This window comes from Myxine glutinosa, chromosome 7 (genome assembly GCF_964187855.1).
Source record: "Myxine glutinosa chromosome 7, kmMyxGlut1.1, whole genome shotgun sequence".
In the NCBI taxonomy this organism is placed as follows: Eukaryota; Metazoa; Chordata; class Myxini; order Myxiniformes; family Myxinidae; genus Myxine; species Myxine glutinosa.
The window spans coordinates 186,079,251-186,092,990 of NC_136267.1; the positions used below are offsets into that span (position 1 = coordinate 186,079,251).

A 13,740-nucleotide genomic window follows, 5' to 3' on the forward strand; every position below is an offset into this window, starting at 1 on the left:
TCCTGAGTTTTAGCCCCTATTTGTCCCCCGTTGCTCAGTGGAGCGAAAGGGGGACTATGGCTTTCCCGTCCGTCCGTTTGTGCGGGCGTGCGTGTGTGCGTGCGTGCGTGCGTGCATAAGCGAAGGACCGCATTCGAATTTGGTGTGTGGGTGCAACCCACGTCAAAATCCAAGATGGCCGCCGCCATATATGTCTGATGCCATGTATGTCTGAACCTTGTAACCTGCATATCTTGAAAAATAAGCGAAGTACCAACTTCTAATCTGGTGTGTCGGTGTATCTAGGCACAAGGAAGAACGCTATTGAAAATTGGGTCGCCACGTCAAAATCCAAGATGGCCGCCGCCATGTATGTCTGAACATTGTGAGATGAATATCTTGAAAAATAAGCGAAGTACCAACTTCTAATCTGGTGTGTGGGTGTATCTCGGCATAAGGACGAACGCTGTTGAAAATTGGGTCGCCACGTCAAAATCCAGGATGGCTGCCACCATATATATGTCTGAAACTTGTGAGCGAAATATCTCGAAAAATAAGCGAAGTACCAACGTCTAATCTGGTGTGTGTGTGTATCTCGGCACAAGGAAGAACGCTATTGAAAATTGGGTCGCCACGTCAAAATCCAAGATGGCCGCCGCCATGTATATGTCTGAAACTTGTGAGCGAAATATCTCGAAAAATAAGCGAAGTACCAACGTCTAATCTGGTGTGTGGGTGTATCTCGACATAAGGAAGAACGCTATTGAAAATTGGTTCGCCACGTCAAAATCCAAGATGGCCGCCGCCATGTATGTCTGATGCCATGTATGTCTGAACCTTGTAACCTGCATATCTTGAAAAATAAGCGAAGTACCAACTTCTAATCTGGTGTTAGGGTGTATCTCGGCATAAGGAAGAACGCTGTTTAAAATTGGGTCGCCACGTCAAAATCCAAGATGGCTGCCGCCATGTATATGTCTGAAACTTGTGAGCGAAATATCTCGAAAAATAAGCGAAGTACCAACGTCTAATCTGGTGTGTGGGTGTATCTCGACATAAGGAAGAACGCTATTGAAAATTGGTTCGCCACGTCAAAATCCAAGATGGCCGCCGCCATGTATGTCTGATGCCATGTATGTCTGAACCTTGTAACCTGCATATCTTGAAAAATAAGCGAAGTACCAACTTCTAATCTGGTGTTAGGGTGTATCTCGGCATAAGGAAGAACGCTGTTTAAAATTGGGTCGCCACGTCAAAATCCAAGATGGCTGCCGCCATGTATATGTCTGAAACTTGTGAGCGAAATATCTCGAAAAATAAGCGAAGTACCAACGTCTAATCTGGTGTGTGGGTGTATCTCGGCACAAGCAAGAACGCTGTTTAAAATTGCGTCGCCACGTCAAAATCCAAGATGGCCGCCGCCATGTATGTCTGAACCTTGTGAGATGAATATCTTGAAAAAGAAGCGAAGTACCAACTTCTAATTTGGCGTGTGGGTGTATCTCTGCATAAGGACGAACGCTATTGAAAATTGGGTCGCCACGTCAAAATCCAAGATGGCCGCCACCATATATATGTCTGAAACTTGTGAGCGAAATATCTCGAACAATAAGCGAAGTACCAACTTCTAATCTGGTGTGTGGGTGTATCTAGGCACAAGGAAGAACGCTATTGAAAATTGCGTCGCCACGTCAAAATCCAAGATGGCCGCCGCCATATATGTCTGAACCTTGTGAGATGAATATCTTGAAAAATAAGCGAAGTACCAACGTCTAATTTGGCGTGTGGGTGTATCTAGGCACAAGGAAGAACGCTATTGAAAATTGGGTCGCCACGTCAAAATCCAAGATGGCCGCGGCCATGTATGTCTGAACCTTGTGAGCGAAATATCATATCATAGCATGTTTTCTGCATCTTGTGATGTTTATTTATTTGTTTATTTGTTATTTCCATATTTATATTTATATATTTATATATTTATATTTATATTTATATATTTATATTTATTATTTTATATTTATTTATATTTATTTTATATTTATATTTATATTTATATTTATATATTTATATTTCCATATTTCCATATTTATATTTATATTTATAAAAACATATTTATATGTTTATTTTGGACTTCCGTTTCCGGTCTTGCTGGCGACGGTTCGTTTTTTCGCAGGTCTCCATGCTCTCCATCGAAATCGAAGTTAAGTCATTGTTCCAATTTGTATTTTCGTTATAACTGTATTTCTTTTATGGTGTATGTACGTATATTGTCCCGTCAAAGATTTTCGGTGCAAATCTTTCATACCTGTATTGAAAATCGCGTTAATTCGTGTCGTCTCGAGGCCCTGTACAGTGTACACTGTACAACCTTGAGGCTTTGTTTTTCTCTCAGCGCCTGTCGTTTGTGATCCAATAACTTTCGTTCTCTGTTTTCGCAGTCTTTCCACCCCAAAGCCTACTTCCTTATGTAAATCTCAACTCAAAAAAACAAACAAAAAAGACATTACCTTCTCTGTGCTCATTCGTTTATTCTTTCTTATTCGTTCGTTCGTTCTTCGACCACGTGTTTCTCCCCCATTTCCCCAGATAGATTGTCAAATTTCAATTCGTTATTTTATCGTCCATGTGATATTGTTTGATTATAGTTAGTTTTGGTTTGAATTTCCTGTAACTCGTATTTAATTAATCGTGTTCTGCTCCTCGTGTGTGGCCTTGTACTGTAGTTGTACCCCCGTCGGTGTTTTGTTAACTTAAGTGTGTTTTGCTTGGCTCTTGGTTTTTTCCCTTCTACCCCGAACATAATACTGTCTAACGTTCTAAATCCCCACCCCCCCCCCCCAAAAAAAAAACAAAAAAAAAAAAACCAAAAACATTTATTTTATTTTCTCCACGTGTACTGTTGTCTCATCCTGTATTTTCTGTCCAGGTGTGCTGTTCGCCCCACCCCCATTATCTCCTTGCCATCCACCGTTTGCCCTGTTCACGTGACTCGTGGTGGTCCCTCTCGGCTCTCCCCCCGTTGGTATTTTTGTGCATATAAGATTGTTCATAGTTCTGTTTAAATATTTTTAAATATGTTTAACCTTTCCCCTTCTGTTTTTTATTCAGTGGTATATTACAACACGCTGTTTTTCTTCCTATTTAAAAGGCTTTTCTCAATTTCCTCTCCAACTCATTCCACTTCAAAAAAAAGAAATTCAATATCTTGTACGTCTCCCTCACTACATGGTCTAAATTCACATTCATTCCATCCCTCCTCCATCATCCTGAACCGGATTGCTAACTTGAAAATCACAACAAACCCAATTTGTTATCAATGTTCGTCTTTCATTAATCATCCACTTTCTAAACTCCCCTCTTGCCCCTCCCATCCAAATCCCCCCCCTTGCACCTACACTCTGAAACTTCCCCCTTGCCCCTCCACTCTTAAACTCCCCCCTTGCCCCTCCACTCCTGAACTCCCCCCTTGCCCTTCCCCTCCTAAACTTCCCCTTTGCCCCTCCCCTCCTAATCCCCCCCCTTGCCCCTCCACTCCTGATCTCCCCCCTTTCCCCTTCCCTCCAAAACTCCCCCCTTGCCCCTCCCCTCCTAAACTCCCCCCTCACTCCTGCCCTTCAAAACTCCCCCCCAATCCCTCCCATTCAATTCTCCCCACATACCATTCCTCTCCAATTCTCTCTCCTCCCCCCTCCTCCTCCAAGCTGCCTCCTCCCCACTTCGTCTCCCTTCTATCTCATACCTCCACCCCCCCAAACCTTCTACTTTCCTCTGCCCCCCCTCAAACAACCCCTCACTGTGCCGCATCCCTTCACCAGCAAACCTTTCATCCTCCTCATCCTTCCCTTTCTTGGAACTCTTCTGCAACATCTGAAACACTATCAACTGCTCTCCCTACCTCCCCCTCTCATCCTTCATCTTACCCTACTCCTCCCCTCCCCTGTCCTGTACCCGATGCTCCCCCTCTCTCTTCATTAACGGTATGGACCTCAAACATCCGGGGCCTTCGCTCAAACCTGACTGATCTCTCCATACAGGTTGCTTCTGACAATCCAGACTTGATCTGCTTAACAGAGACTTTCCTCCTTCAAGATGTCTCTGATTCCTTAATATCTCTTCCTGGTTACTCCCTCCTCCGGTATGATAGACCTGAGCCTCGGCCTGGTGGTGGGGTGGCTATCTTTGTCAAAAACTCTCTTCCTCACTCTCCTTGCACTGCTCTCTTTCCTCCTCACCCGCAGGAGTACCTCTGGTTACGGCTTCCTCTCCGCTCCCACCTTTTGTTCATATGTGTTCTGTACCGTCCCCCAAACAGTGATGACTCCATCTACATTTCAATGTCTGACAACATGGACCAACTTCTATCCACTCATCCCAACTCTCTCTTCCTCATATGTGGTGACTTCAACTGTCATCATGCCACCTGGTTGGGTGTGGGTTCCTCTCTCACTAGTCATGGCACCTCAGCAAAGGACTTCTGTGACTCACTGGGATTGACACAATCTGTCAATTTCCCGACCCGGATCTCAGCCAATGGAGTATCTTCTCTTCTAGACTTGGTTATGACAAACTTCCCTGCTAATGTCTGCTGCTCTTCTTCTGCTCCAATCGGTTCTTCTGATCATGTGCTTGTCAAAGTGGACATCTCTCTGGCCATTCTCAGAGAGCCTCCTCAGCGTCGACGAGTCTGGCATTTCACTCAGGCCGACTGGGACGGTCTTCAAGCAGCCATCAATCGTCTGGATTGGTCTCCCATCTCCACTGCCTCTGACATCAATTCTTCCTGGGAATTCTTCCAAAGCAAACTGATCTCTCTCATGCACAGATTTATCCCATCTCGCCTTCAATTGTCTTACCCTTCCTCCCGTCCATGGTACACTGAATCTTGTGGTGAGGCAGTTGCCCTGAAACAACTTGCCTTTGCCTCTTGGAAGGCTAATCCAACTGAAGGAAATCTCAGTTCCTTCCACCAAGCTCGGAACAAGTGTGTGTCTACCCTCAGGAGTGCCAGGAAGCACTATCTCTCCTCACTCAAGAATGAACTCTCAAACCTGTCTCCTTCCTCCAAATCCTGGTGGCGTCTGGTCAAATCCGTTTCTGGTGTTTGTTCCCCCTCCATCCCCTCCCTTACCTCAAATGGCCACACAGTTGACATCGCACGTGACAAAGCCGAATGCCTCAACTCTGTGTTCGCCTCGAAATCCTTAGTCCCAAACCCATCTCTCTCTGTTCCCACCTTTCCCAGTCGAACCCAACTGCTCCTGGACTCTGTGTCCTTCTCTCCTGACAAGGTGGAGGAGTTTTTGTCAAACCTCGACTCTGATTCTGCAACTGGACCAGACGGCATCAGCCCATGGGTCTTAAAATCCTGCTCTGCCGCTCTATCTCACCCTCTCTCTGTTCTTTTCACCCTATCTTTTGCTCAAGGTCATCTGCCAGCATCCTGGAAATCAGCTAACATTACCGCTTTACACAAAAAAGGTGCAAAAACAGAGCCTTGCAACTACAGACCAATCAGCCTGCTCCCAATTATCAGCAAAGTCATGGAATCCATCATTGCTTCGGATATGAAATCTTTCCTCTTCTCCAATGGCTTGATCTCTGATCATCAATTTGGTTTCAGACCAGGTCACTCTACTCTGGACATGCTGCTTCTGCTGTCTCAACAATGGATGGAGGTCCTCAATGCCAAACAGGAAATCAGAGCTGTCTCCCTTGACATATCAAGGGCCTTTGATACGGTCTGGCACCCAGCTCTGCTCACCAAACTCTCCTCCTATGGTATCCATGGAAATCTCCATGCATGGCTTGCGGACTTCCTCTCTGGTCGTAGTCAACGTGTGGCCCTGAATGGATTTCTCTCATCTCCCCTTCCTGTTCAGGCTGGAGTTCCCCAAGGAAGTGTGCTGGGCCCTGTGCTTTTTCTGGTCTTTATCAATGATCTCTCTGACTCTCTGGAAAATCCTCTCTATCTCTTTGCTGATGACTCCACTCTCTGCCGCTCCATTCCTCTTCCCTCAGATCGGCAGTCTGCAGCCTCCTCACTCTCTGAAGACCTGGACAAAATCACAGACTGGTCAAACAAGTGGAACATGTCTTTCAATCCTGCCAAATCTCACTCTCTTACTATGTCTCTCCGAAAAGATCGACTGGACAACCCTCCCATCTACTTTCTCAACAATCCTCTCCAAGAAGTTCTGTCACTCAAGCTTTTGGGTCTCACTATCTGCCATGATCTTTCTTGGGAAAACCACATTTCCAAGCTGGCCTCCAAAGCCAGTCGCCGACTGGGCATCCTCCGTCGTGCGAAGTCCTTCCTCGGCACACCTGAGCTCCTCACCACTTACAAGGCTTTCATCCGCAGCTCAATGGAATACTGTTCTCCCCTATGGGCTGGTGCTCCTGCCTCACACCTGGCTCGGCTTCACGCTGTTGAATCCAAAGCTTTCAAAATCATTGGAATCTCCCGCGATGAAGCTATCTCTGAGGGCCTTTCACTCACTCACCGCAGGCAGGTAGGTGGTCTTTCTGTCTTCTACCGACTCCTCTCCGGCCTTGCTCCCCCAGCTCTCTCTGTGCTCTGTCCCCCAAATATTCCTACAGGTCGCACAAGATCTGCCAGCAACCCTCTGATGGTTAAACTGCCGAAATCTCGGCTCTCTGCTCACCTTCACTCTTTCATTCCTCTTTTCTCCCGCCTGTGGAACAAACTCCCACACTCCCTTCAATCCCTCTCCTCCCTCCAGGTCTTTAAAACAGCTGTTCACCACCATCTCTTATCTTCCCCCATCCATAACCTTGATCTTTTCTACCCCCACTAATTCACCCCAGATCCACCTTGTTTGAAATTCCAACTTATTTCCTGGAAATCCTGGCAGTGTCCATATGTTTATACCTCTCCCACCCCCCCCCCCTTCACATGCCTCCCCCCCTTCACATGCCTCCCCCCCTTCACATGCCTCCCCCCCAAAGCCCTCTCCCTCCCACAGATCTCTCGATGTCTCCATGTCTCTCGGTCCCTGCTCTCAAATGTTGTGTTTGTGTCCTTCCCCCTCTCTCCCCATCTTGTCTACCGCTCCCGATGTTATTTGTTTTATGTGTCTGTTTGTCTTTCTGTGTGATTAATGTTCGCTCTTTCACGAGCCTCGATCTTGTATACAAAAAAAAAAAAAAAAAAAAAATCTTAAACTTTGTCAACTCACATCACTTCACCGACGGGGGACCTAGGCGTAACGCTTGTTTGTCCTTGAATTAACACCAGGTGGGTTGAGTCAGCCTGTCATCCTTCTGAGGTCGACAGATTGATTAACAGCTGCCTTGTAATGGGAGCACTGCATCAGCGGCACAGCAGCCACAGGCAGCACATGAACCACCACCACATAGGCCTCAGAGCCATTATCCGACAATGATACACTTTTTAAGATGCTCGTTCAATAAGACTGCTCATTCTTGTGGCTTCTGTGGCAGGACTTGCGTGGAATGTCTTTACCATGCTTATGGCAATTCCAATGCAAACTGTACTCAAGAGTGTGGTGGACATCTAGTGAAGCATCTCTCAGGTGAGGCGGATTAGCACGGATTGAAATCCAATGCACTTTTCAAATCAATGACAACCTGATAAGGTTTCTTCGAGTAACAGTTCATTTTCAATTTAATTTCCTCTGGAAATCGACAATGATTTCCTTGCAGATTAATTTTGACAAACATATTTTACCAACATAATGAACACTATTTTGTTTTTCAGAGTTACCTCACAATGACATATCATTGTGCACTTACATGAACTCAGAAGGTTGCCTTGTCAACTTTACTTATGGCAGTGATGACTCTGGTGCCATCTTCCTGAGTGCCCTGAAAGGTTCCGGTAGGTGATTTCGTCTCACTTCAGCATGTTGATTCTGTCTTTGTTTTCTTCTTATTTTGGACACATTACTTGCTCACAATCAGGCTGGTGTTGGCTTAGCGGTTAGGGTGCCGGCTTGGGATCCGAGGATCCTGGGTTCGAATCCCGGTCGATCGCTGAATTAACACCAGGTGGGTTGACTCAGCCCGTTCATCCTTCCGAGGTCGGCAAATTGAGTACCAGTCACTGGTAATTCCCTGTGTGTCTGCAAGAGGTGATTAACAGGGTTGGCAGCATGAAGGGCACCCGGCCATAAAACTGCTTCAAAAAGGGGACCACAGTGCCCGAAAAAGGCCACCCCTGCTCTGTGGGGAAAAATGGCCTCGAGAGGTGGTCTACATGCCTCTAGAGGTGGTCTACATGCCTCTAGAGGTGGTCTACATGCGCACGAGCCTCTAGAGGTGGTCTACAGGCCTCTAGAGGTGGTCTACATGCGCACGAGCCTCGAGAGGTGGTCTACATGCCTCTAGAGGTGGTCTACATGCGCACGAGCCTCGAGAGGTGGTCTACATGCCTCTAGAGGTGGTCTACATGCTCACGAGCCTCGAGAGGTGGTCTACATGCCTCTAGAGGTGGTCTACATGCTCACGAGCCTCTAGAGGTGGTCTACATGCTCACGAGCAGCATTGCAATGTCAAGCATGAGTGACTCCTTGGTATTTAAGAGTCGACCACAAAGTGTCCACTGGCATCGCATGCGTACTAGGGCAGGCAGAATATCTTATCCATGGATGTGATTAGTAACTCAGGTAGGTTTTTAAGAAAAGACAATCCTACAGAAATCATAACAGTTCTCATTAAACCAACTCTGCTTCCAGTACCTGAGAAAATCCTCCAAACTGCTGCTGAGAACCAGATGGTTGCCCACAAATTCTGGGATGTCAGTCCAGTGTACTCACCACGCCTAGAGGTACACACATTTACCTTCTTTTTTTTTTTTTCTTTTTCTTTTTTTTTTGTATACTGAATCGAGGCTCGTGAAAGAGCTAAACCATCTGCGTTGTCTACCCTGGGTTCGAACCTCGACCCAGCTATAAACCATCATGCGGGTGATTCACAGGTAACGCGAGGCGCCGGTGCGTGTGCCGTTCCTCGGATGGACGTTAAACTGGGTGCATTAGATGGTGGACGTTAAAGATCCTACAGGGTCCTTTGTGAAGAGTAGGAGAGCCATCGCCGGCACCATGAACAAATTACAAATTCCTACTCCAACCTGTAGGGGGCACTGCATCAGCGGCACAGCCATGCTCCCGGCAATGATGCAAACCAGGAGCCGCAGGCTGCACACAAAATGAATGGACAGGTAATTGTGTTCCAGGTGAACGTTTGGAGGTTGATGAAAGATATCGTTTAAACCGCAGGTATTTCTTGCTTTTTCCAAGGAATAATCTCGTTGAAGACAAAACTGACATTCTTCTCCAGATTATTAGATCCTCAGTTTTTGATGTTGTCCTGGAAGTTCTTACAAAACGAAAGTCTTTTGAGAACCTCATGTGAGACAAAGTTTTAACTCGAGTGATGAAGATTATCTTGTCGTCTTTTATTTTGATAAATTATGTCAAGTGCCACCTGTAACACTGATCCTGATTCTTCCTCCTCCTCGTCTCAGATTGTCCCAAATCCCAAGCAGTGATGCCTATTGTGGTGGGACTTGTTGTGGGAGTTGTGGTGATCGGCCTCGTTGTTTTGCTGCTCTGGAAGATGCTCGTTACTTTCCACGATCGCCGTGAATTTGCTAAATTTGAAGAGGACCGATCGCGGGCTCGTTGGGGGATGGTGAGCACGCTTTATTGATCTTAAATGTTTTCGCTGCATCAAACATACGGTAATACCTATCGTTTATGGACACCTAACACCTGTATATCCCATCAAAAGCATCCCAATATGGCCTTTATCACAAACAAGTGAACTTGATCTATATTGTCTTATGTACGGTACCCGAAACCTCATAGCATTTTCATTGAACTCAAATCCTTCATATGTCATTCATAAAAAAAGATATATCGGAAAGCTTTTTTTTTTTAAACAGGTTAGACAGGACCATGGACCTCAGCTTGAACGTAAATAATACACAAGCACAACATTTAATGTATGCATGGTCTTTCTGGAATGGTGGTGTGAGAAAGGATAGCAGATGAGTTTTAATGGGAAATGGATATGTACATAGAAGCAATTTGGATAGAGTGGTACAGCCACGTACAGGTCGTGGACAAAAAAATGAAAACACCTCGGTGAATAAGGGACCCCAAGCAACGGCTTCTACATAGTTGTGGCTCATCTATATAAATAAAACACAGTGTGTGTGTGTGTGTGTGTGTGTGTGTGTGTGTGTGTGTGTGTGTGTGTGTGTGTGTGTGTGTGTGTGTGTAACCTATAGACTCCTAAACGGAGAGGCTCATGTACTTGATTTTTGGCATAGACATGGCCATTGGGCCTGGGAAGGACATGGCCAACCTAAAAATGACCTCCGATGACGAGATCCATATTTTTTATTCATATTTAACTTAGCGCATTTCAGCGAGGAACATTATACACTGATCTCAGCCTGTGCCAGAGCAGCTCGCTGATTCACTCAGAGCGATTCGCTCATTCCCTCCCCTCCACTTCCCCCCCCCTCCCTTTTCCCCCCTCCCTTTCCCCCCCCCCCCTCTCCTCCCCCTCCCTCCTCCTCCCCTACCCAGCAACGCTGGGTACTTCTGCTAGTGTGTTAATAAAGCAAACAAGTCAGGAGACGACTATGGTTCACGAGCGAGCGGTATTCAATGACAAAGGTCAAAACCGACATTGAAAATATATAACTAGGAATGTATTATCAGTTATGAGGTTAGTCAGCTACACAATACCGAAAATTCGGTTCGATTCCGACAACATTGAAAATTTGACCTTTGTGACCGTAAAAGGTCAAAGGTCGAAGATTCTGAAATTTGTTGGAAAAGTTGTATTTCATGATGTATGTGATAATATAAGATCATGTATGACATTTCACCCTACCAGGAAGCAAGCGAACAATGTAATAAAACCATCAAAAATCGACTTTTCTACATTTCATGACCTTGTGACCTTGACCTTGGGGCAAAAATGAAAAATCGAGCTCCGTGGGGCTAGACACATGACATTGGCCAAACCAAATACCGAAAACCCTGTCAGATTCCACCAAACCCCTCGGAGAAGATGTAGCTTGAACTCGATTACCCCCTAAAAAGACATCTTTTTCGGGCATGGCTCCGCCCACAATGGGCACAATACGCCCACTCTAGGCAGGACACAACTAGATCATGATATCAACCTCCCACCCAAGTTTCATCAAGATCGGATGATATCATCGGGTAGTTATGCTGCGGACAGACAGACACAAAGACACACACCCATGACGAATATAGTGGTCATTCTGTTTGATAACTCGTGAACCAATAACATCCCAGCATGGTTAGGGTCATGTGTAACAATGCTGCACAGGCCTGTTTGCCTATAATTAGGCTGGCATGGTTGCAACAGGAAACCGCCCAATGCCCCTGTCCACAGAGCACGTGTGCATGGTTTGATGAGCATGACACGAATGTTATTCATACGTCATGGGCCTTCTCAATCACCACATCTGAACCCAATGGAGCATTTATGTGAAATGCTGGAATGACACCTGAGGCGGTGTTTTCCACGTCCATCAACACAGGTGTAAGTTGACTGACTTTCTTGTGGAAGTTGGTGCTGCATCCCTCCTGCAGAATTCCAGACGCCAGTGGACTCCATGCCACGGCACATATAGGCCGCATTGGCCGCACGTGGTGACCAAATGCCCTATTAAGTGACTTTACATTGGAGATTCCTTTTTTGTCCACTACCTGTAGGTAAAGAAAAGGAAGATACACTGGGATTGAATTGGATGAACTGTGTGTGTTGTACTGTGCACGTGCCTCGTTATCTGAGTTTGTGGTAGTTGTGATGCGTTTTTCAAGTCGTGTCCGATAAGGTAACCCTGTCCTCATGATAACCCCCTTGCCCCTCCCAGAAACAGCAAACGGTTATTGTATGAAAGCGCATTTTGTCCTTCACGCCAAGGTGCATGTGTATTCATTTGTTCGACAAGCTTTGTATGGCCATGTACTTGATCATCGGGCTGAAGCACACGTGTTTCGGTTTGGTGTAATGTTTGCAGTTTTTACCCTTATTCTACAAAAAGGCAATTCTCACCAAAGATGGTTCGTGACTTCATTTGTGGATTCATTCATTTCCTGATGGATGTGTTCGGCATTACGAAAGGGTTTTGTGTTTCTCCTGTGGGGAATGGTGGAGTTGTAGGGTTTAGTATTAAGCTATTTTTGAGGTATGCTCTCTATCGAGTCTGTGCATGGAAGAAGTTTCGGGAACTGAGTGGCGTGCTGATGAGGAGGGGAGTGTCGTCGAAGCTGAAGGGAAAGGTGTGCGCTGCATGTGTGAGAAGTGTTATGATTTATGGGAGCGAGACATGGGGAATGAACGTCGAGCAGCAACGAAGGCTGGAAAGGGTGGAAATGCGAATGGTTCGGTGGATGTGCGGAGTATCGTTGAGAGAGAGGAAGACAAATGATGAATTGCGAAAGATGATGGGAATAGAGCCTGTGATTGATGCTGTGAAGAGGAACAGGTTGAGATGGTTTGGTCATGTGTTGAGGAAGGATGAAAGTGACTGGTTGAGAAGAGTGATGGAAATGAATGTAGAAGGAAGTAGAGGACGGGGAAGACCGAGAAAGACTTGGCTAAAGATGGTGGAAGAAGAAATGCGGGCAAGGGGGTTAACAAGGAGAGATGCAGAAAATAGGGCAAGATGGAGAAGATTGTCATGGGGACCGCAAGGCTTACCCCCACTCTCGCAGGGAAAATGGCCTTAAAATGCATGTTGTGGTTGTTGTTGTTGTTGTTGTCGTTGTTCTCTATTGAGTGTTATTGTATTTTTGACAATGTTTCTTGCAGTAGCTTCATTGAACACCACTTTAAGTTGCATATGAACCGTCTAATAATCACAAAGGTACTTATTTATGGCTTACTTTCTTCTGCTGACGCGTGTATCTTTCCAGAGCACAAACCCTCTGTACAGGCCGACAACGTCGACGTTTCGCAATGTCAACTACCGTGGCAATCAGTCCGAGGAGGCCATTCTGGACACGACTTGCCGACAGGAGAAGGGCTGACATTGCGATCCCGTTATTCGGCCTTGAATGTGATTGTAAAGCACTGAGGGCTATTTCCACAAACACTTGCTGCTTTATTTGTTAATCATATCTTTATGAGGTACTCTAACCTCGTTCATAATGTGCTGTTCTACTGTATCGATGAAATATCCTACTGATTTACCTTGATTTTAGAAATGCTGCTGCCGGGGAAACACACTGCACTTGAGATGTAATTTTTTTCACTAATTTTCATATTTGTATATTCGAGTAAAACTGAAAAGCTGTATGGATGACGGACGCATTAAGGAGCATTTTAACGCTTGTGCTTCAAAAAGCATAATGTAAAAGGCTGTAATTGAACAGGAACTATTCCAAACTACTGCCCTAGCCAAAGGCTGTGCCTTTGCTTTGTCGTGATGAATTGAATGTTTTAAATAAATTATCTGAAAAACCGATGATATTTTACTGTGGTGTGAATATGTTCTGAACGATGGATCAGGGAGGGACCATTGACTACGGATCAGGGAGGGACCATTGACTATGGATCTGGGAGGGACCATTGACTATGGATCTGGGAGGGACCATTGGCTATGGATGAAGGAGGGACCATTGGCTATGGATGAAGGAGGTACATTGACTACGGATCAGGGAGGGACCATTGACTATGGATCTAGGAGGCCCATTAAGTATGGATCTCGGAGGGACCATTAACGAT

The 13,740-nt window shown here is 45.7% G+C and overlaps 1 protein-coding gene across 4 annotated transcripts in view; it reads left to right on the forward strand.

The window, feature by feature from the left end:
- Positions 1–13,481, forward strand: part of LOC137431895 (integrin beta-6) — a 194,552-nt gene extending 181,071 nt beyond the window's left edge. For all 4 annotated transcript variants that reach the window (XM_068123725.2, XM_068123727.2, XM_068123726.2 and 1 more), the window contains 4 exons: positions 7,444–7,535; positions 7,721–7,840; positions 9,488–9,654; positions 12,930–13,481. In XM_068123725.2, coding sequence (XP_067979826.1) covers positions 7,444–7,535; positions 7,721–7,840; positions 9,488–9,654; positions 12,930–13,043 — 493 coding nt within the window. In that variant the 3' untranslated portion in view covers positions 13,044–13,481. The remainder of the gene's footprint in view (positions 1–7,443; positions 7,536–7,720; positions 7,841–9,487; positions 9,655–12,929) is intronic.
- Positions 13,482–13,740: the final 259 nt, after the last annotated feature.